The sequence below is a fragment of the Pelecanus crispus genome, chromosome 3 (assembly GCF_030463565.1).
Source record: "Pelecanus crispus isolate bPelCri1 chromosome 3, bPelCri1.pri, whole genome shotgun sequence".
Taxonomy (NCBI): domain Eukaryota; kingdom Metazoa; phylum Chordata; class Aves; order Pelecaniformes; family Pelecanidae; genus Pelecanus; species Pelecanus crispus.
Window position 1 is genome coordinate 42,155,975 of NC_134645.1, and position 22,226 is coordinate 42,178,200.

At 43.2% G+C, this 22,226-nt stretch overlaps 1 protein-coding gene across 1 annotated transcript in view; it reads left to right on the top strand.

Moving 5' to 3' along the window:
- The first annotated feature begins 5,184 nt into the window (after positions 1-5,184).
- The window catches only part of EPAS1 (endothelial PAS domain protein 1), a 41,924-nt gene continuing 24,882 nt past the window's right edge, over positions 5,185-22,226 (top strand). Inside the window, exons 1-4 of the mRNA XM_075706811.1 lie at positions 5,185-5,243; positions 10,311-10,501; positions 21,394-21,545; positions 22,100-22,184. Coding sequence (XP_075562926.1) covers positions 5,185-5,243; positions 10,311-10,501; positions 21,394-21,545; positions 22,100-22,184 — 487 coding nt within the window. The remainder of the gene's footprint in view (positions 5,244-10,310; positions 10,502-21,393; positions 21,546-22,099; positions 22,185-22,226) is intronic.

A 22,226-nucleotide genomic window follows, 5' to 3' on the forward strand; every position in this document is an offset into this window, starting at 1 on the left:
TGGAGGGACAAGGCATGGCTTATTAACATGCAACAGCGCAAAGTAATTTTGATGATCGTTTCAAGCATTCTCTAAAGGAGACAAAACATTTTCATTTTGAGCTGGTGTGTGCCGCCACTGCAGTCTTTAGAGCACCCAACACAGGCCCTGTGCTTGAAACAAAGTGACATGAAGTGGCTGAATTTCCTTTGTAGATGCTCTGCTGTCTTTATATACTGAACTTGGGAGTGAGGGTGCTGTAGAGGACATCATCGCAGAGCAGCCCAAAGCCTTAGGAGGAGGAGGAGCTCTTTTTGTGTTCCCAAGGCTGGGGAGTTCACCTGTTTGATCTTTGCTCTGTTGGTAACCTCGCCGACTGCTATGGAAGCAAGCCTGCGTGAGAGCATGGCCTCCACACCTTTGAAGACTGGCCTCCAGTCTTCAACTATCTGCTGATTTCAGAGACCCATTTCATTATGGATTGGCTTCATTGCTCCTTTTCTGTCTTGCAGCTGTTTTATCTTAAATATTTTATTCATTCTAGCTACTGTATTAATTGGCAGAATTAGAAAAAAAAAATATCGCAACTGAAATGCATTGTGGAGGGCTGTTCACTTATACAGCAATTTTTTAGATTGTGGCAATATATTTACTTTATGGTCCCTATAAATGCTCACTATCGTTTATTGACCAGCCGATACAGTTTTAAATTTTGATTACTCTGGAAATAAAGATGTATAATTGAGTCAGCTTACATAGAGAGCCTAGAGATGCATGAGAGAAGAAGGGTGATGGGGGCGGTTTGGTGGATGCCTGCAAACCTCTTACATGGCTCCATTTGGTGAAGATTTCTGCGTCTTCATGGCTTCCTGATGTCTTTTCAGGGGTTGCAGAACCTACAACATATTGAAGGGTGGGCTGTTTATTTTCCCTGTGTTGTTTTTATGTACTGAAACATTGTAGTGAAAATAGCTGGGTGGGGTGTAATGAATGTTTTCAAAGACCTTCCTTTGAAAGAGGCTTTTTTCCAGCCCTTGGTGGTCACCACCCATTTTCCTGTGCTGTGCGCGCCTCTCTCATTGTTCCTACCCACAAAGGCCCCTTGTGTGAACCTGTCAGCAAATGTGCCAGTGTGATGAGATAAAATGTCGTGAGATATTGGTCCGAGCCTGCTGAAGCGCCAGAGTTTTCACCCACAAATATCGGTGGGTATTGCCCAAGGCGTAACACGGCATTAGATTGTAAAACTTGGGACTCTCTCAACTGTTTACGGTTGAGTGGGTTTGAGGCTGAAGTGAAGGGACACATACCACTGATAGTAAAGTCATGTGATGGCAATGTTTGTCCCTTAGGCTTGAAATAAAGCTTAATTGAAAAATTGTCCTCATTTACCTGCAGTTGCACCATCTTGATAAGTGATGCTGGTTGTGGTTTGGTATGGGCTGGGATGTGGTCAGTGCCTCATCTTAAAAATGAGGCTGGTTTTCAGTTTAACTTCTAGGGCCCGCCCCGGCCTGCAAATTGCACTTCGTTCACCTTTAGCTTTAACCCGCTGGTGAAGAGATAAAGCACATCCTTTGGTATGTGTTTTTTTAGAGTAGGTAAATAGTTGGGTTATCTGAAAACAGATCTTGGCAATACCTGCTGAGCTTCTGAGCAACAATATGTATGGACCTCTAGATTAGCTGTCAAAATTGACTGATTACTACAAGTAATGCCACAAGATAAGGATCTGTAATCTCTCAAACACAAATCATTGATAGAGATCTCGGGTTGTGCATTGTCATAACCTTATCCCCGCTGCTGCAGTGCGATGCCAGCTCTATCTGTGCTGCAGGGATTCTTGAATATGTAAGTGAAAACTATGGAGAAAAGCAGAGTGGTACATTTATCACCCCCAAAAAAATTTGCTGATTTGAAAGCAAGTTCAGTTTTGGCCAACGTTGAAACAGTCCTTTCTGTAGCATTGTTTAGTGGGTTTGGTGGTGGGCTTTTTTAGTCTGAAGGTTATCTCTGAAGCTTGTCGTATCTTGGCTGATATCAAAGAGTTGATTGCCACAGGGAAGGAATCTATGATCCCATATCTTAGTGGAGCAGAGCAGTGCAAAACCAGTCTTGGAAGGGAAGACTGAGTTTAGATGACTTTGTGCTCCTCTGACTGAGATTTGACCATGTACTGGGTTGCTTGTTTCTCTCCAAACTTCCTTATTATCTGAGAAGATGGAGGAGGTGTTTCACTGATCTGTTTTAAGTTTGGGCTGCAGCAGCTTCACAAGAGTGATCCAGAGCTGTCCTGACCCTTTCTGTGACAGGCACTGGGGCTTGCTGAGCATGCAGTGACTTGGAGCAGGAAACTGCTCTGCCTGAAAACTAAGCCACAAGAAAAGTCTCTCTGCCATCTAGCCCTAATGCAGGGAACAGGTTGAAAAGGCAAAAAGATCTGCTCTATGTCTGCTCTAACTGCTGATCAAACAGCAGCCTGGCATCTTCTCCGCATGGCATAGACCTCGCATGGTTCCACAGGGCTCTGCCTTGCCCCAGGAGCAATGTGTTCGGCACATCCTCTGAGGTACCAGGCTCGTGCTGGTGTGGCGGCTGCAGGATGGGCTGCACTCACAGCATCGTAAAATAATCCAGGACCAGATTAATGGCTGCTGAAATCCTAATACTTATCTTTCTGGTTCAAGGTACTCATAAAACTAGAGAAAAAATGGTAGAACATAAATCCTGTAGACGTTGTTTTGCTTACTGTGATTAAATTTATCAGACTCTGGTGACATATTGTGAACCCAAATGCTTTAAAAATATGTAAGTGCTCCTGCAGCCTCAGTAAGGTTTTCAACATTGAACTCCCAAAGTACTATTTAGTTGCTGTGATAACTTAATTATTCACAATGATACTTTAAATTGCAGGTACAAAGCGTTTCTTTTAGTTTCTTTTAGTAGCTGCATTAAATGCAGCTAGTGGTATAAAGCAGATGCCTGTGGTATAAGCATTTTAAAACTGTATAGGTGTAATGCTTTTTGTCTCAGCACCACCTTTTCTTCAGAAATAAATGCCAGGAGTCTTCATGAAAATAAATAAAATACAGATCCAGTACAGCTTAATTATTAAGACTGAAGGTACCACCAGAGCTTCAGACATTGGAGAAATTAGTCTTACGTGTGGTTTTAAAATTCATACGGAATTTATCCTGTCTAAAGAGCTGATGTATTCCCCATTCAAGAAAGCATATTCCTGGCTGTGTTACTGTCAGCTGTGGTGGTCCTAGGGTGACATGGACTTAGTGAATCATAAATATGCTCAAAGACACCAAAAGTTTGGCATTCACCTAGACCTCATCTCTTGATACTCTAGTTGTCCTAGCCAAGTCCCCTATCGTTGTGCCAAGCATCCTTTGAAAAGGCCTAATGAGAATGGAAATGAGTTCCTCGCCCTTAACACGAACTCTTCCCTCATCTGTCCCCGAGACACTCGTATTTCTTATTTTCCTGACTCTCATCTAGCCTTCAGTTTTAAACTTGGAGGAAAGAATTGCATCACGTATCGATATAGCAGTAGGTGCCAAGCTTTACTGAACTAGCAGTGATTTGTTACTTAGTGGGTATGTACGGAAACACAAGAAATCCCCCAGTCAAACCAAGGAGTCAGTGGTGAGTTACTGTAAATTAGGGCAGCTTTAAAGGAAGGGTGGAAGGTATTTCATTTCCTTATTTTTGTAATAGCCCTTTCTGTTAGTAGTTTTTCTTGTTACCTTCGAACTCTCATTTCCTCTATTAACTAATTCCCCATTTTGGTGCTGTTTGTTTTGTCTCTGTGCTGGATACTATATCCCAATGTGCAGCAATGCTGCTTTAGCACTTGCCCACCATGAACACTCCACAAATTTTCAAGCCTTTTTTTTTTTTTTTTTCTCTGTCCAAGAATAACTCTGCATCCTTCCCCTTCCCATAGCTCGTACTGGTGTGCTGAACCTGGGCATCAGGTATCTTCTCAGACTTCAGCAATAATTATTTTCACTGGAAAGAGGTATTAAGGAGGGATCTCTATGGCACTGTGTATGGGTTTTGTTCACAGCTTTCATAGTTTGGCCTGAGTTCCTGGTGAACGAGTAAATTGCTGTTTGTAGCACTTTTTATTTACTGATGGTTACTTTTATTACTTGAATGGAGGGGGCTTTCAAAAGCACAGCATGCCATCCAGAATAAACTGCTTGTCAGGTAGAATGGTTACAAATACTTCTTAAAGGAATTTTAAGGCTAAGTAAGCATGACTGCTGGCTGCTTGGTGTCTGTGCAAGCACAACTCTGGGGCCGTCAAGCGGTGTGGTTCTGAGATAGCTTTGGAGTGCCTCACAGTCAGCAAAACTCCTTTTTAGATATTATCCTGGTTCAAATCATCTAGAGATTTGCCAAGCAGAAGGTAAAGCAAAGTACAAACACATCGCAAAAAATGGAATTGCTAGTTTGAAATAAATCTTTTTTGTTATCTAAGATAGTACTGCCTGTTAAAATATTTTTACTGAGCTTTTACTGGTTTGAATTGGAAAATCTTTTTTATGCTAAGCATCTGATCATTTTTTTCATTTATCTGTACTGTAAAATATTTTCTTATCTTTGCATCTTTAGAATGTATTTTTCTTGTTCTGCAAGTTACCATTTGAAGCTTTAACTAAACCATCCAAAATAAGCATTTACTACAGAAATTTCATGTAACAGCTTAATTAACTGTGGATTCTTGACCTTTAAAGTGCTGGAGCTAGAAACATTTAATAACCAGCCATTGGATATAAAGTAATATGCTTGTTGTTTTACTAGCTTGCATACATGGCAGTTTGAAGCAAAGTCCAAGGGTCACCAAAATCGTGAAATAAACCCCAGCGAGTGAATCTGAACTATGTATTTTAAAGCGTTGTACGAATGCGTCACGCAGTATGTATGTACCAGTGAAGGCTACCAGGTTACATATAAGATATTTTTATGCAAGGTGCGGATTACGATTTCTCTAAAAGCTTCTTGTGATCTGGACCTACAAGGTGGGAGTGTAATTCAGTGCAATTACTGTGCTGCCTAGTCTTAAACAAGCAAGCGTGTGTGTACACAACCAAAGTATCAACCCACATGGACTTGTTGTGAGCAGCGAAACCCTAAGCAGAAGATTGCTATCTTGGCAAGTCCCCTCCGTCAGCTTAAAGGAGGCCACCGATGTCCTTGACAGAAGGGAGGATTGCTGAAGCTGACCACCCGGCACTGTCGTCAGCTGAGTGGGTACCAAGGGCTTTGAGGGCGTAACTGCGTTGGGGAAGGACCAGGGAGATGTATGGGTGGAGGTGGTGGGCAGGGGTTAGTGGTGGAGGTGAAGTGCTAGTAGAATTGAGACTGCAGAGAGGGAGTATGGGCACAGCCAATGGGAATAGTACTGGAACGTCACGTCAGTCCCTCTCTGCTGAGCCGAGGAGGGTTGTGCGGGTGCCTAACTCTACGAGTGACACTGTACGCCTGCACGTAAGCTCCCGTGCGGGGGTGGTCTGTTTGCCCCAGTGTTCGTGGGGCTGATCCCTACTGTCTCCGGGTCGCGGGTACTTTCTGCGGTCGCCCGGGCAGGGCAGTGGCAGCAGCGGAGCCCCTGGCCCAGGCTGGCTGCCCCAGCTTTTCTCCCAGCTGCCGGAGCCTGGAGCTGTCGCAGCAGCGAGCGCTGGGAAGACAGTCCCTAAGCCGACATGATACTTTTGCAAGGTTATTTAAGCCGGGGCGGTTACGTGGGGCTTCAGGTTTTGCCAATAAGTTGCCATGCCTGGAGTTTCCAGTCCTGCAGTAAGACAGGCTTTGGAAAGCCAGATTATGATCTTCACCCCGAGCGAGCAAGCAAGACCTTTGTCTGCAGGCATTCCAGCCCATTTCAGTGAAGCTGTGTTGCAAGGGACTGTCGGAGATGAGCAAGGGGATAGGAATCTGGCTGCCGGGATCTGTGCAGGGCATTCCTGCACCCCTTTGGATGCTTCCAGCGGATGGGATCACGTGCTCTGTTCCCGTGCGTGGGTGTACCCCTGGGACCAGTTTGTTAGAGAGCTTTTGCTCCTTTCAGGAGCTTCACCTGAAAAGGCAAATACATGCCAGTTGTTTGTCATCTTTGCTCACGCACGTTGGCCCATAAATTCTATTTTCAGAGCACAAACTAAACACGGCAAGGAGGGAGTGGGAAATCATGTAAACAGCCGTCCTGGGGGTACAGTGCCATACTTGTGTTCTGTGGCGGGGAGCTGCCTGCACTGCCTTAACTCTTCCATTCCCTACGGCTTGCGTGCGTGTGAGCGCTGCGGCCCCAGAGCATCGTCCGGCAGCCCTGGGAGAGTCCTTGCTGGGAAGCGGCGCCTTCCTTTTCCTTCTCCTCGAGCCTCCCAACCACCCTCGACGTAGCCACGTCCTGAGTGGAGTCCCTAGGCCCGTTCCTGAGCTCGGACACCCTGTTTCCAGCGAAGATTTGAGCTTCTCCGTTCCTTTCTTGTCATTTTGTTGGCAACGGTCAGGCTGTGATTGCAATGTGAGGGTGCGTGTGTGGTCAAGCGGGGCCTTATCCTGCCGGATCCTGGGACTCCTGAAGCAACGAGCATGGGGATCTCCCAGGAGGCTTCCCTGCAGTACCTCCGGGCTTTGCACCAGGGTACGGGTGGATTGATTTGTGGTGGCTTTCTTCTCTCTCTCCCTCTGCCTTTTTAAAAATCTGACACAGGTTTGGATGAGTGAGGTTTCTGCTTCTGCTTGCGTCACTTTCTCCAAGCAGTGACGCACATGCGTGCTCTTTCTTTGCCACATAAGTGGGTGGTTTATGTGCTGGGAGGGAATGATTCATAAATTAGCTAGAGCCTGGGCCTTTTCTCTCTTGCTCTAATGATGCTTGAAGAGGATTTGGTGTCAGCCTTTCTTCCTGGCCTTCAAACAGGCAGGTTGTTGAGTAGTTACGTTTTCACTCTCTAGCTGCGAGTAGTCCAGCCTTGCCCAGGGTAAAACGCTAATCCCATGCATAAAATGGGGGCAACTGCAGAGACAGTCAGTGGCCTGCCACCTGCGAAAGAAAACCGTGAAAATACTGCTTTTTGCAGAATCTTGTCACTCGACTGCAAGTTTTGGAGGCTTTTGCAAGCAGGACGAGTAAGCAGAGAGTGACCGTCTCCGATGTGGGTGTCCCTGGGAGGGACAGCAAGCAAGCGTGGATATCTGGCGGGGGGGGGGGGGGGGGCTGTGCGGGGCGAGCGGCGTGGGGGTGTTGGGGGCCTCTCTGTGCTTGTGCAGGGCTGGCTGCAATCATAGCGCAACGTGAGGGTGTGCTGAGGGAGGGGAGAAGGGGAGGAAAATTGAGGTGCAGGAAGCCACAGGGGGAAATGCTTAACAAGCAAATTGTTTATTTAAAATGATAATGGGTGAGCAAGAAAGCCTTTTGAAAGCAACCAGGCAGGCTGATTCCGCCCCTTGTTTTCTGATGTGAGAAAGCTCTCCTGCGGTGTGTAATGAACAACGAAGCCTCTCTGCAGAGAAAGCGAGCACGACGGGCAGAAGCAGTGTTAAGGGAAAGCATCTGCTGTACAGAGGGGAAAAAATCATTCTCAGCTCATAGCATTAGTTATTAGAAACCTTGAGCAACCCATGGTTAATGAAAGCAGCTTGTCTCATTAGCCACACTTCAAAATTACATTTACAGAGGTTAGCAAAACTAAATATTTTTCTTTGTGGCCAGAGTGGCGTCATGAGAGACCCTGCCTTATACAACCCTTTTTTACTGTGCAAATTGCGACACGGCTTTGGCCTTGGTTCCCAAAGCTTCATATTTAAACAAGCAGGGATTGGATCTTGTTTTGCCCAAGTTGGTTCTAATGTGAAAATTGTGGGCTCTAGATTTAGAGCAGAGCTCGAACATTTATGGTTCAAGTTAAATTTTCTAAGCTGCAATTGGAACTTCTCGCAAATATTGCCATGTAGGTTTTTTTCTGTTTGGTTTTGGTTTGTTTCTACTCTTTTATTGCATTGGTAGAATTAGAAACTGAGAAGATTTGTTCCTAGTCCAGCATCTTTATAGGCACAGTATAGACATATTTTTCTTCAGAGAGCAAGATGTCCCTCTGAAAGAAGCATCGGTGTAAGTAGTTCACATGGTTCTCCTGTTCCCGGCACCTGCCCCAGGAGGACACGGGGCATTTTCTGTTGTACCTTCTCGGATAGCTGTACAAGGGGACTTTTTTTTTATGTGGATGTAGTATGACTCTTGCTTGGCAAGGGTAAAAGTAAGGAGTTAGTGTCACCTTGTGAATATCTGATCCTTTTGATTCAAACTTGGGCCAGTTGGTGTTCGTTCCAGCAATGCCCCTGAACTTATTGAAGTTGGATCCTGCCGTTATGTACTGACATGTGTGTAGGTCTCATCCCGTGCATACCTCCTGTAACAGATGCCATGTTAGGAAATATTCACCTCAGGCAAAAAAATTGTGAAAGACGTTTGCCGAGAGCTGATCATGGATCTTGAGAAGATACTGTAAGCATTTATGAGGCTCCTTGCCCTGTTAGCACATCCGCTGGTGAGCACCTGTCTGATCCCTAAGCGCATGCCCAGCTTCACATGTTTTGCAGCACGAGGGCCCTACTGATGTGCTGTGAGCATATTTCTGCTTTGGATGATGATGTTGAATGCCCAGCCTTGCCTGGGCCCAGCAAACACCTTACTGTAACTAACTTTACTCGTAGCATTTAACACGCACCCTGGCTATTTTTCCTTCTTTCTAATTTATGAAGCCACCTGCGGTTTCCATGTTAGAAGCTTTTGCAGGCAGTTTAGCTCTTCTAGAAATGGCTGTCTTCTATGTTTCTATGTATTATTACTCTTTTTCTATTTAATGCGGTTTTATGTGAGACCAGCCATGATCTGGAACAGTTTCTAGGATTAAGTGATGCAATTAATATTTGCTTTCCTCATCATCTTCACACAAGAGAATACATTTATTGAAATATCTGTTTTGATAGGATTTTTTTTTTTTGGTTGATCCGTTTTTAATTTATAGGCTCATTATTTTATACTGACATTGGAAAAAGCAGGTTATAAGATGCTTCACTTTTAGGCAGCCTTGCAAATGGAGAGCTGCCACTGGTGATTCTAGAAATGAATGTGCAGCCACAACAGTAAAAATGGTGGGGCTGGTCTTCTCCACGCCCTGCTCTGTGCTCATCCAAGCTGTGTTGTTTGCACTGGTACAGTATTACAGGAGCCTGCCTGAAAAGAAATACATCCTGTGTTGGCATGACTAAGGTGCAAAACCTCAACTCATGCAAGTGAAGGAAACTTTTAGTATTAGCAGAGCTACGTGGGGTTGAAATAGCTGATGGTTTTGAATGGATTCAGGTTCTTTGTGTTCTGAAACAAGAATTGTACTTTATAAAAGAACCTTAGAGTCACTGAAGTTCCCTCTTAAACTGTCCTATCCCAGATCTATTATAAATACAGCCCTTGTGTTTCTCGCATCTTAAATTTAGCTTTATGTCCCTCGGTGACTTAATTTTGCATACTTGCTTCATAAAATGTCTTCCCCTTTGTTATTTCCTGCTCTTCTGTTCTCTGTGGAGTTTGAAGGAGGCCGACTCTATCGGTCATGCTGTTTTACTCAAGAAGGAATCTGTTTTCGTAGACAATGGAGAAATGGTGATTTAATTACCTTCTACAAAGGAGGGGTTTCTTGCATGCAACAGTATTTTCTTTCCCATTTTGTATCCTTCATGGTCAAGCAAAGGTGGTTTTCCAGAGTAGTGTCAGGTTAAGAGCTGAGACAGTTGTATATACAAACACAGTTTGATACCCTATTATTACTTTTATTTTAATGTGGGGAACAGCCTTTGCAAGTCGTCATATCTGCGAGACAGCCACATGCACTATAATTGTTCCAGCTTTAAAATGGATTGCCACCTCATCCCAGAGTATTTTTCAAGTAAATTAATTTAGATTGAACAAACTACATTTTTATTTTTAACATTTCCTGAATCCCAGAAATAATTGTTTGCTCTTTCATTTTGAATCGTTCACCTAAGGCAGATCTTCATCCTGTTACAATCAATGGGGACTCAGGGGGTCCAAAGGCTGACTTCTGTAGCATCAGAGCGCTTTCCAGTTGTGGCAGTCCTCTCCTGATTCCCATTTTAAAAGGAGCAAATAGATATTAATGTCTGGTCAGTTGATTTAAACCAGTTGACAGAATGGATTCATTGCTGAGAAGATGTAGTCTTGTAAATGCCTTTCTCAAGTCGTGAATTGCATTTCAAGAAATGCTGTTTCCTTCCTCTCCTTTACCTACCAGGAGCAGTTCAGAACGGAGGAAGGAGAAATCAAGAGATGCAGCGAGATGCAGGAGAAGTAAAGAAACCGAAGTTTTCTATGAACTGGCACATGAGCTGCCCCTGCCCCACAACATCAGTTCCCACCTGGACAAGGCATCCATAATGCGCCTGGCAATCAGTTTCCTACGCACTCACAAGCTTCTGTCCTCAGGTAAGATCTGGCTAAAAGAAGTTGTCAGTGCTAGCTGATGGCAGCTTCGTAAGATTGTGCATGTTCTTCTCTGAGTGCTGGGTCCTAAAGTGAGAACAGGACACAACTGCTTGTGTTGTGAGAATACAACTAGATTTAAAGATAGGTTGGTGGGTTTTTTCCATCAGAATTATGTATATTTTAATTGGGATAGAAAAATCTGAGTGATATTAGTCATATAAGGTCTTCGTTACCAAAATAACAACAGGTGCAGTTTTGCCTCTGTAAAAAAACCGCTCTCAAGACTCTTGAATGTGGTTTATTAAGCTCAGTTGCAAGATTTTAAACTTACAAGAGTTTAATCAGAATTCAAACATACATCTTAAGCTTCCATGCTGAACCAAGTAAATTTTGATTTGGCATGGCAAGCACGTTTGTGCCAGTGCATTCAAAAGGCAGCTGGGAAGTTCTGAAGGTCCAATACTTTGTTTGAAAGGACTAGTTGTGCTATGTGCTGGTAATGAGTAGTAGGTAGATTGTTTATGACAAGGTGACTAAATAGTTAAAGCAAACAGCTTTTAAATACTCGACGTGAATGGACTCTATGTAATCAGAATCTTGCTCATGTTGGACTAGTAGGAAATGTGAACCAGCATCATTTTCATAGCCTGTGAAAACTGATAAAATTAACAATGTTTTTATTTTGCACCTATATTTGAATAATCACTTTGATGGAAATCTGTGGTTCGAGTAGCCTGTGAGATCAATGAAAACAACTGATGTTTCTGGGGGAGCTTTCACATGGTGACCTATAAGTGTCCAGAATACGTTAGCAAAACAATGCCTGCATTGTTTGTGAAAGGTAAAGCCATAATTTTATCTTTTCCTTCATTAATGGCAAAACTCCCAATAAGGTCACGATTGCACTTCCTCTCTTTAGAAAAGTTGAGTCATACATAACAATTACTTTAATAAATGTCATTAGGAAGTATCTCATTTTATGGAAGAGTATGCTGTTGGTTTGTCATCAGTTAGTCTGAAAATATGACAAACTCAGTTCTGCTTCTCCGTGCTTTGTAATTTTTGTAGCTTTTTTGGATTCTGCTAAGGCTATTGTATCAAATGTGGGTATTTTCATCTTAGCTTGTAGAATGTCGTTTTAACATTTACTTCTGTGAAAAGAAAAGTTTATTTGCTGAACAGCATTTGCAAATCAGCTCTGATTTTGTCATGTAATTAATACTTGAAGAAGTTGAGTAAATAGGTAAGTGTTCTTAAACATGCCGTACACCAAGCCAATTTGTTACCAGCTTTCTCATAAAAACACAGCTTCAGCTTTTCAAATATTTATATGGTGTGAACTAGAGACTGGCACAGCACAAGCTTCTGAAGGGCTGTAACATAAGTAACGTGTGTGTCTATGAAATTTGACATGAAATAGTTTGATACTGTCATTGTCAGAAATATACATTTGCTTACCTGGAAATTGCTAAGTTTAAAGTGAAATTTTCAAATACGTGTACATTTCTTGGTGACGAAAAGATCTACAGATAAAAAAATGTGTTTAGGGCTTCTGTAGCGTTAAGGCTTAGGCTCATATAATTTGTTAGTGATGACAACGCAATATATGTATATAATATTCTCACATACACATGATTTTTCTGTGACTGTTTGAAAAACAGTGTGATTCATGTAGCTGATTTACATTTTCTTGAAGTACCACCCGGGCCCAGCAGTTAGAAAGGAATCTGGAAATGAAACATAGCAGTAGTGACAGGCTGTGATTTAATATTTCAGGCTTTCTCTATGTTATTTGCTTAGCCTTAAATGTGATGCACTTCCACAGTCTAAATATTGACTTGGAGTAAGTCCTCTCATTACAATTTGTGTTGTTAGTCAAATGCAGATTTGTCCATCGCTGCCTCTGTAGACACTGCAGATGTAGATAAAGGTTTTAAAATCTTATTCTATTCTGAGGAATTGAACTTGACGTACTTTAAAGGGACTGATTTTCTGGAAGACCTGGGTATTATTTTCTGACAATGAGAATACACTGAAATGAAAGAACTCAAACCAGAAAACCACTGTTTGCTTTTAAAGGCCTCGTCTGCTACTTATATTCTTCTGAGTATAGCTAACATTTAAACTAGCAAAGCTAAACGAGAAGGCTGAAAATTTAAGCCCTGAATATTTGAAAGATAAAATTTATCAGTCATTGGAATAAAGTGGCATCAGAGAGGGAACTTTTATTATCATTATCAGAATAATGACTTCAGACTATTATTTCTTCTCACGGAATTGCCTGGCAGGTTATGCTTGCTGAGGCTCCTGAGATTCACAGGTATAGAGTACTGCTCTGGCCCAAGTAAATCTCTGTCAGCTTGAGAACTGTTTCTTGCTCTCAGGAGACAAGGCTGTAAAACTGAATATAAGCATTTCTGGCAGGTGAGCTTTGTTGAAAAAATACTGCCTTTCAGGACTGATTAACACCATTGCCGTACAGTAGCTGCTTATACAGCTAATATTTGATGGGTACTGTTTTTCTGATCTGTTCCAGTAAAAGCAGAATTTGAGTCTTTGATGGTAGGCTTCTGAATAATGTCTGTCTTTATAAGGACACTGGCTTTCACTAGAAGGCTGTCCGATTTCATTCAAAGCGATAGGTTTTCGATACAGCTTTTGGCTCTCAGATGAAGAAGTTTGCTGCTCATCATGTTTTGACGAGAGTGTGGAGCAAAGGGACACTGGGCTTGCGTGATGCCTGTCCGCGTTCCGTTCTCGCTTTTGCTCTAAACCCTTTCTGAGCCCCAACCAAAGCCGCCCCCATTCCACACGCATGTTTAGCAGGCTGGAATTTGGCCATTAATTCCGCATTGCATTTGAGGAGCCCAGTTTATCTGACGGGGAGCGCGGGGGTTAGGGTTACTGTGTCGCCTCTGACTGGTGAACTGGGAAATGGGGAGGTGGAGAACTGCAGTGTGCATGAGAAGCGAACGCCTGCCCCAGCCCGCAGACCCGCCCTGTGCTTTATGTTGTCTTCATGGAAATAGTTTTGATTATTTGGGCTAGACACTTAGTTTAAACTGGAGTTAAGTGGGAGTATTTGTTCTGTCGTTAATTAGGATGTTAAAATAACATTTACTGCATTTACATATATATACAATGTCACTAAAATAAGCTTGCAGTGCAGCTTGAAAAATGCTTCCAAAGGTAGTAAAGAAAACAGTACCACTTGATTAGCATTTTTGTTATTTATTGTTCATTCTACCAAAAACTACCGGCACGCCAGATTTTATTTTATATTACTGTTTGTGGGCAGGGTTCTCAAACACAAACACATCTCTTCGTTCTGTGGCAGTTTTGCTGGGAGCGGAGAGAGCAAAGGCCTTCCCAGGACTGCATCCTCATCTTTCTGTAAGCTGATGCTCCAGATGGGATTTCGGAGATGGCTGTAGGCAGCTTGCCAGCCTCAGTCCGCTGGCATTGCGTGTCTCATGCCCCTTCCCATTATCCCTGACTTGGAATAGGGCTTTTCACTTGTGTAACTCGGGCTGTTTCACTAGCTGTGTCTGCATAATGATTATCTGTCTGTTGGGAAGCCAAGCCCTAGGGAAATCTATGCCCACATTCTTCCAGCAGGTGAATGGCAGAGCCCACGAATCTGAGCCCTCATTGAGAGCTCTCCCACTACGTGCCTCCGAAAATCCCGGCTTCTGGATCGCAGGGTGCACGTCTCCTGCAGGCGTTGCGGGGCCCAAGCTTGGCCCTTGTATCCTATCATAATAGGAAATAGCTGGTTGTATATCTCAGAGTTCAAAAGGGTAAAAAATACCAGGTTTTGCTTTATAAAAGTTGCTGCTTTACTTAGTAACACGTTTCCCTTTGATTTTCACAGTAGGCAATTCTGTGTGGGAATGTTGGAGAGGAAGCCTTTAACATTTAGAAATGCAGGCTGTTCGTCTGACGGCCTGATTGAGATTAGTATCACAGGAAGCAAACTGAAACAATAGCTTTATGATACTGTTTCCATGTTGTGCATGGAACAGTACGCAGTATAATTGGAAGGCTAAGTAGAAAGATAATTTAATTATGATCGTCTTAAATATTTTTCAAGATGCCTCCTAATTCTGTTGGTGTGATACATTTTTGCCATCATCACATTCGACTGTTTGGGATAAATTTAGCATTGATGTTTGTTCATTTCAATTAAAGGTTTCGATCCCATAAAGTTGCAGCTGAAAATAGACTGTTTGATGCTTATCAGCAGTGGAGCTTTTGGATTTGAGATCCTAAGTCTTTTAATATAGTTGGAAAAATTGAGAGCAGTACTTGTCCTCTGTTATTCTCTAGTATAGCTAGTAAATTAGCCTAATGCTTTTGGGGGGGTTAGTAGGTGGTAAAAGAGAAATGACTGTCTTTTGCTAAAGAACAGCTGTCTTTGTTAACAGCTAACATCGTGATAATTGCTAAGGCTGCCTCAGACAGCCTCTTTTTGTCTGAATATGAGGAAGAGAATCCACTTTAGGAAGCCTGTATGGGCAGTATTGGCATGCGATGAAAATCATTTTAAGCATTTATTTGGACCACCATGCTGATGCTAAAGGCATTACAGGAACCAGAACTCTTTGGTACCAGAGAGTTTCTGTGTGTCGGGGCTGGAGACTTTTTAGTCAGGCTAATCAGCTTTCTTTAATCCCATCCCAACTGTGTGGTCACCCGGGTGTCTTTTCTGTACAGAGACCCAGCAAAGGAAACTGGATGGGAGTTGCTCCTGTGCAGGCAGACAGCGGCAGAAATGGGGAGGGAACAGGGAAGCAGACAGGAAGTTGTTTGGGAGAAGGGAGGCCACGAGGAAGCCAGTGTGAAGTTGTTTCAAGGGAGGGAGACAACAGAGCCGGAAAGCCAGCAGGGAGCAGAAGGGAAAAAATAGCTTTTCTCTAGGCTTTTAAGGGAGAGGACAAACTGCAGGGAGAAGTGATGTGGGCATTGTTTTTGAATGTCTGGATAAGCCGCATCTAATCTCAGACCATTGTGGCATAAAACAGTGCTTTAAAAATAGCATGTCTACTTGTTTGCTTTTATTAAATTGGAAAAATACCTTTGTGCCAACCGTGCTGCTAGGAATGAGAGATGAGAGTGGAGCCGGGTGCTGAGTGCTTCAGCTGCTTGAAGTGACGTCCCTTTTCTGGGAAGGTGCACCAGAAGGTCCCACGGGGCTCAGGAAGCCTGGTCTGATGGGGTGCTGCGTCCCACTGTTCAACACCGATGGCTGCAGGACTCGAAGCAGCTTCCTGGGAGCAGCATCTGAATAATTTGGCTAGATACAAACTCTGCAATCAAAACAACACTAACATAAGTGTTTTCTTTATCGAACTTGCTTGTGCACTTGGAGATAAGAGCCCTTCAGGAAGCTTCAAGTTTAAGAGTAGCTTTTTCTTGATGTATCTAAATTGAAAGCTTTTATGAAACACATTGAAAATATCCCCTTGAACAGGATGTACTGCCCTGTCAAGACGGAAAAAAAGAAAAAGGGGAGGGGGGGGGGAAAAGTCGCTTTCCTTTGATGCAAAACAAGAAACCAGGAAGAGACAAGTCTGTCTCAAAGCTGCTCTCTCTCTGATGCAGGATGGAGCTGCTGTTAGATCTTCCCTAACTTCTGCCTACCAGCGTCAGGCCATTTTTACAGCTCTCCTCAGGAGTGGCAGCTATAGCCTGGTGTCTGTTATGCACAATATCCAAGCGACTTTCTGGTACTTGCAGGATCCAGGATTAGAGACAAAGCCATGAAAATTCTGTGGAGGTGATATGACCTTCAGTAAAAACCCTTTTTATCACTCTCTACCTCCGAACTGACCAAAAAGGCCCCTTTAAGTCAGATCAAAGGTGTTGAGAGGAGTATAGGCTGTTTGCTAGGAGGTTGTTTATACCTGAGCAGTTATTTCTTGTAAGGAGAGCCTGATTTTTGAGCCTTCAGACTCATTCCAAGAGGTTGGACTGAAGGAAATGAGCAAGCATCTACGGAAAAAGTGTTCTTAAACTTGGGAACAGTGCACATCCTGACAGTGGGAATTAATCAAAGCTTGTTTACAAGAGCTATTTTTAGCATAAAAGGTTATCATAAACACTGCAATAAGCATTTGCCATTACAGTTCAAAGTTTCTTGTTGAGGAATAAACTCTACTTTGGTGGTTAGGAAATTTTTCAAAATGGAGCTGATTAAAAATATTTAGCAAAATTTGGTGAAGACTGAGACGTGGACTGAAAAATACTGTATCAAAATTTGATGTAGACTGAGAAATACTGCCTTGGGGCAATAGGAACAGTGGATGGCCCATGAAACTGGGACGTGGGACACGGTTGCTCTGTTCCTGGTTCTGCTGTAGCTCTGACAGTCACCCCAGGGAGGCCACTGCACTTTTCTGTGGCTCTCTGACGTGTTTCAAGATCTCTCGATCTCAGCTAGACAGGGATTCTCCCTCCTTTGTAGGCTTCCCAGCACTACATGAGCACAGTCTTGGCTGGGATCCATAAATGTAACTGTACTATGAACAGTAATATTACAGTACTTCATTCTGCTGAATGTGCTATTAATTTATAGTTAAACTGGCATATTTGCAGTCCAGTCTCCCTGCTACACTGTCATGGTGCCTGAACTGAGATACCCCCATTACTAGAGATGGAAAAAGTTGCGGGGAAAAAAATAAGAAACACATCCTTATTTCAAAATTTAGTTAGCAGCTATTTTGAAAAGCAATACTGATGACAAAATCTCTACCTAAAAATCAGGGGAAAATGAGTCCATGGTTACCTTTCTTTAAGACCTGGAAAATTCCGGCAAGTTTACATGGGGTGCTGCTACCTAGGTAGAGTGACCTCAGACCTACTGGAAACCAAGTTCTGCCCCACCTCCTCATGCTAACCTCCTACTTTCATTTGGTCCCAGCTTTCTGAAGTGTTTTCCATCTGAAGTTGAAATTTCTTGTGCTAAAGTGAAAGACAGTAGGGATTTCTGGGAGCAGCCTGCAGTAGCGATGGCTTTATTTGTTTTTCTTCTGCAAAACAGATTCTTTCTAAAGCAAACCGCATTTTTGCTAGTGGCAATAACTGATTTGCTTCTGATGTATCAATCTCCCAATGTGTGTATATCCTCTGTGTATTAGTAGCTAGTGATTTTCACAGGAGAAAGGGAACAAGCTATAATGCTGTAACTGCAGCCATATGAGGGACTGTTAAGTTTATTATTTATATTACTATAATTATACTGTTAACTGATACAGGACATAGGAGGGCCACCACAGTGATGCCCTGCCTGTTTCTTTGCTGCGGACTAAGGATCTTCAGGTAGCTAATATGCTTCAGGGTTTTAGCCCAGATGACACGTTCTGGGACTGCGTGTTTGCCACCACCACCAAGAACCTGGGCACACCAGAAGACGTGAGCACCTTTGGTGCATCCCCCAGTGCCTGGGCTTCCCTGGGCAGGCTGCTGGGGGATGCTCGTGGGGGACAGGCAAGGAATAGATGGGCAGCAGCACTGGCGGTGTTTGTCACCTACCTTTATGTGCCCACAGTTTCTTTGATAGAGCTGCTCCATCTCTGAAACACAAGCGTGCCCTATTAAGTACTACAAGAAACCCGTATCTGCCAGCTCCCCTTGCCTGCTGCTAAAGGGGAAGGAGGGGATGCAGTGGGGTTTATTGAGTTACCAGGGAAGCTGGAGGGTGCCTGCAAAATACCTTGGTTGTGCTTTTGGGTTATGTGAGAGGGGGTGCACAGCAGCACAAACCCTCTTCCTTCCCTCTTCCCAGTCTACACCACAGGTGCCTCCAGCTGGACAAAGGTAATTTTAATAAAAGAAGTTGAACTCTGATCCCACAAAATGCTAACGTAACCGTGTGCTTTAAAGCTGACTATATCTTCAAGTGCTGTGCTCAGCTAGGATGTTAAGAGTTTGAACCTGCAGCCCCGATGTGAGTGATCCTATGTCCTCTGTGTGTGTTTGTGTAAGTAATATAATTTATATACATGGAAAAGCAAACCTAATCATCTGATAATACAAGTAAAGTGTTTGTCTTTCACTGTTGGAGGCATTTAAGAATACAAATGCTTTGAATAGCCTTCCTGCCTTTGAATGGTCATGTTTTGTTAATGCAAACTTAATGAGCTGGGAAAAAAAAAATGGAAAGGAGGGTCTGGGGTTAGAGCTGAAAAGTCATTTTTTTCACCGAACCCACACTTGGCCGATTGTCTTGGGCTATAGCCATGATCCCTGCTGAATAAACCATTTGTTTGCTTCCGGAAAAGTAAAAAAAGACCCTTGACATTCTTTACACAGCAGAAACAAGCTTGGGAGCAGATGGTCACTTACCTTTTTTTTTTTCCGCCCCCCCTTCTCTAAATGTCATTATGGTCAAAGTGCATACTATTCAAATATATTATTGTGTATTTTCTGTATTTTAAATGCTAGCCCTGATGTAATTTCCTGAAGTCAGTTGCTTTGTGCTGAGGAGGAACTGGCCCCTGCGTGTGTAGTTAGAATTGCTGTGCAGGGACACGAAATGATAAATCCCCAGCCTGTGCTGGCCATCCCCAGAGATGTCTTCTCTTCCCTGCTACCAAACGATTGCGCTGAGAAGCAAAGGGTGATAAACTAAGTGCTCCCAATGGCTTTGGGGCTGAGTCTGTTCATTCCTGTGTTTGCGTGACGGGTAATGAGATGCTGCCAGGAGGAGGGTGCAGAAGTGGCAGCCAGCATCATTTTTGTCACCACTCATCTGTTCCAAACAGTGGCTCAGTGGGCTCTGTGTTGCAAATGCTCATCCCTCTGCATTTGCTCGCTGTCCATCCTTAGGCACTAGCCGATGCAGTTGCAGGAGGTATGTAGATCGGACTTGTCCTTTAATCATAATTCATTAATACTTCAAAGTCAAAACTCTGTTAGTTTGGCTCAGCTTCTTCCCTATCCAAAAAAATACCCAAACCACTTCTAATAGTGTTTTACAAAGCAATACCCCGTTCCTGCTTCTAGACTTCTTCCAAAATGAGCATTTCAACAAGAAACATGAAGGGAAATGATGAATGTGCTGTTTCAGGGAGGAAAAGAACAAAAAATTGAAATACTTTTCTCAAGTGCTAATAGAATGTGTACTAGAGAACAAAAACTGTATGCTGAAACGGCAACATTAAACCAACAAAGAGGAGCAACTTCTCCACGAAACTCGTTTGAGAGTCTCACTGTTCATGCAAATAAGGCTGATGAAATTATGGCTGGAGCCTCTGGCCGGCAAAATTGGTGGTGGGCCCAGCCTGGAGCACTCTTGTGCTGTGGGCGAGGGGCGCAGAGCAGCTCGCTGCAGCTCCTCTGGGATCATCCTTGCTGCCTCGGGCTATGGAGAGCCTTTGATCTAGGTGGGACTTACCCATGGACTTGTATCTTCAGCAGTGTATGGTTGGAGCTGGTTATTCTTTATTCTGAGACAATAAGGGGTTTGGGGTTTTGTTTGTTTGTTTGCTTTTTCCCAAAAAATTCAGAGCCTTACCACTACTTGTATTTGCAATGACTGATCGCAAATGTGCAGGCTAACTGACAAAACTGTAAAGATAAGCTTACCACAGCCTGTCTGAGGTACACAGACCAGATGCGGTATCTGTAAATAGTTTTTAAAAAAAATAATCCCAGAAGTTTCACATAAAACATGTCAATAAATTAATGGGCCAGCTCCTACACAGAAATTTTTCGATACTAGTCATCTCCAAATCATCTCCTGCAGGCTTCTTATTCATGGTGCTGAAACATGCTTAAAAGTGTAGAAGGGAAGGCAAGAGTGCTGAGTGGACACTTGGGTGACTGGCATTAGGAGGAGCAGTGTCTCCTCCCTCCCTCCCCGCCTGCGGCTTTGCCTACTTACGGCCTCCCATTGCAGATGAGCAATGTGGAGCACATGCAACGAGGGCGCTGCAGTGCCATCAGTTATCTCTACAGCATGGCCAAAAAGCAACAGGAAAATGAGTAACCAAAAAAAGCCCACCTTAATAAATATTCTAGCATGGCCTTAGATTTCAGCACAACAGTGGCACATCTCCATAAATGGGTAAGATGCACTGGGTTCGTGAATCTGCATAGGCAAACGTAAAGGATGTAAGCGGGGTCTGAGGCTCTCCTCCTTGCGGGACGGGAGGAGCGTGGGTGGGAGACGAAGCTTGTCAGAGTTTGGTGGAGTGGCACATAGGGAGTTTTGATGTCTGCAGATGAAAAAGCAGGTATTGGTGGGATGGATCTGTGTTTTTCCCAGGAATACTGAGGTTTATGGGATGAAAGAGAGATTCCCCTGAAAGGGCTTCAAGGCAGTGTATTTTCTACTTTTTCTCAAGGTCATGTTAACAGACCTCTCCATACTGAGTCGAGAGGTTTATTTAGGCATGCTTCATAGGAAAAGTATTTGAACTTCTTAGAAAACTTGACCTGATGGAAACGTCTTTTCTTAGATGGTCGTTAGGAATGCACAAATTTACTTACCTTCTGTAAGATTTGCCCTATACTTTGTGCCTTTTGGGAGATAATAAAGGTTGCATGTGGCCAAAAGAATGTGCACAAAGAAGATGCACTTCAGTGTCTGAGTATATAGGTGTTATGTGCTGAAAACATGTCTTACAGAAACATGCTAAAGGTGAATAGAGGGTCTGTTGCATTTGCCAAAAAGTTTAGAAAAATATCTTTCTAGTGATAAGGACATCCCTTTCATATACATGCAGAGAGCTTTCTTCTCAAGGAAGGCCCCACCCCAGAAGGGGTTTGTGGAAAGGAAATTCTAACAGCAGAAAAATATTTGTTGCCTTGTAACTCGATGTGCTTGTGTTGAAAAAGTCTGGCTAGGGTACTGAAGGCTTTAGATGCTTTTTTTCTTTTTTTCTCAGTATGTGCTGACAACGAGAATGAACTAGAGGCAGATCAGCAGATGGACAACTTGTACCTGAAAGCTTTGGAGGGATTTATTGCCGTGGTGACACAGGATGGAGACATGATCTTTTTGTCAGAGAATGTCAACAAATACATGGGTCTTACCCAGGTAACTTGTTCCCTAACACTTTCCGTCTTTGTAATACAATTCCTAGAAATGAGTCCTATGCCTAAATGCAGAAAAACAGCTGCGTGTCACTGCAAAAAAGACTGGAAATAAAATTTCTTATTTCTCAGGCAGGTACCCTGAACACCAGACAACAGTGTGGTGTTTTTCCCTTCTCCCTATCAAAGTTGTAGTGTCGTTGGTGACTGCAAACTTGCCTTCCTAGATATTGCCGTGGAGAGGAGAATGGGCATTTATTCAACTTGTGCCTTAGACTACGGGACAGGTTAAATATAGGACACAACGCAAATTATTGAAAAAGGAGACTGAGTTAAACCTACTCTGACCCACTGCACGCCACTGATAGACCACGGTCGAATTTGGCATCTTTGATTCCTCTTAATTCCTCTCGGAAAAATCCTGGAAATGAGCCCAAAGCTAGCTGTTGATGCGCTTAGTTCTAGTGACCAGTTTCATCTGAATAGGTGGTATTTAAAAACAGATAAATGCTATTAGTTGCTTTTATTTGGCTAAATATAGTTCGTTCTTCTGCACAGGTGGAATTAACTGGACACAGCATTTTTGACTTCACTCATCCATGTGACCATGAAGAAATTCGAGAGAATCTGAGTCTGAAAAATGGTAATGAAAATAGAAGAGAGACACTGTTTGCTTTTTAAATAA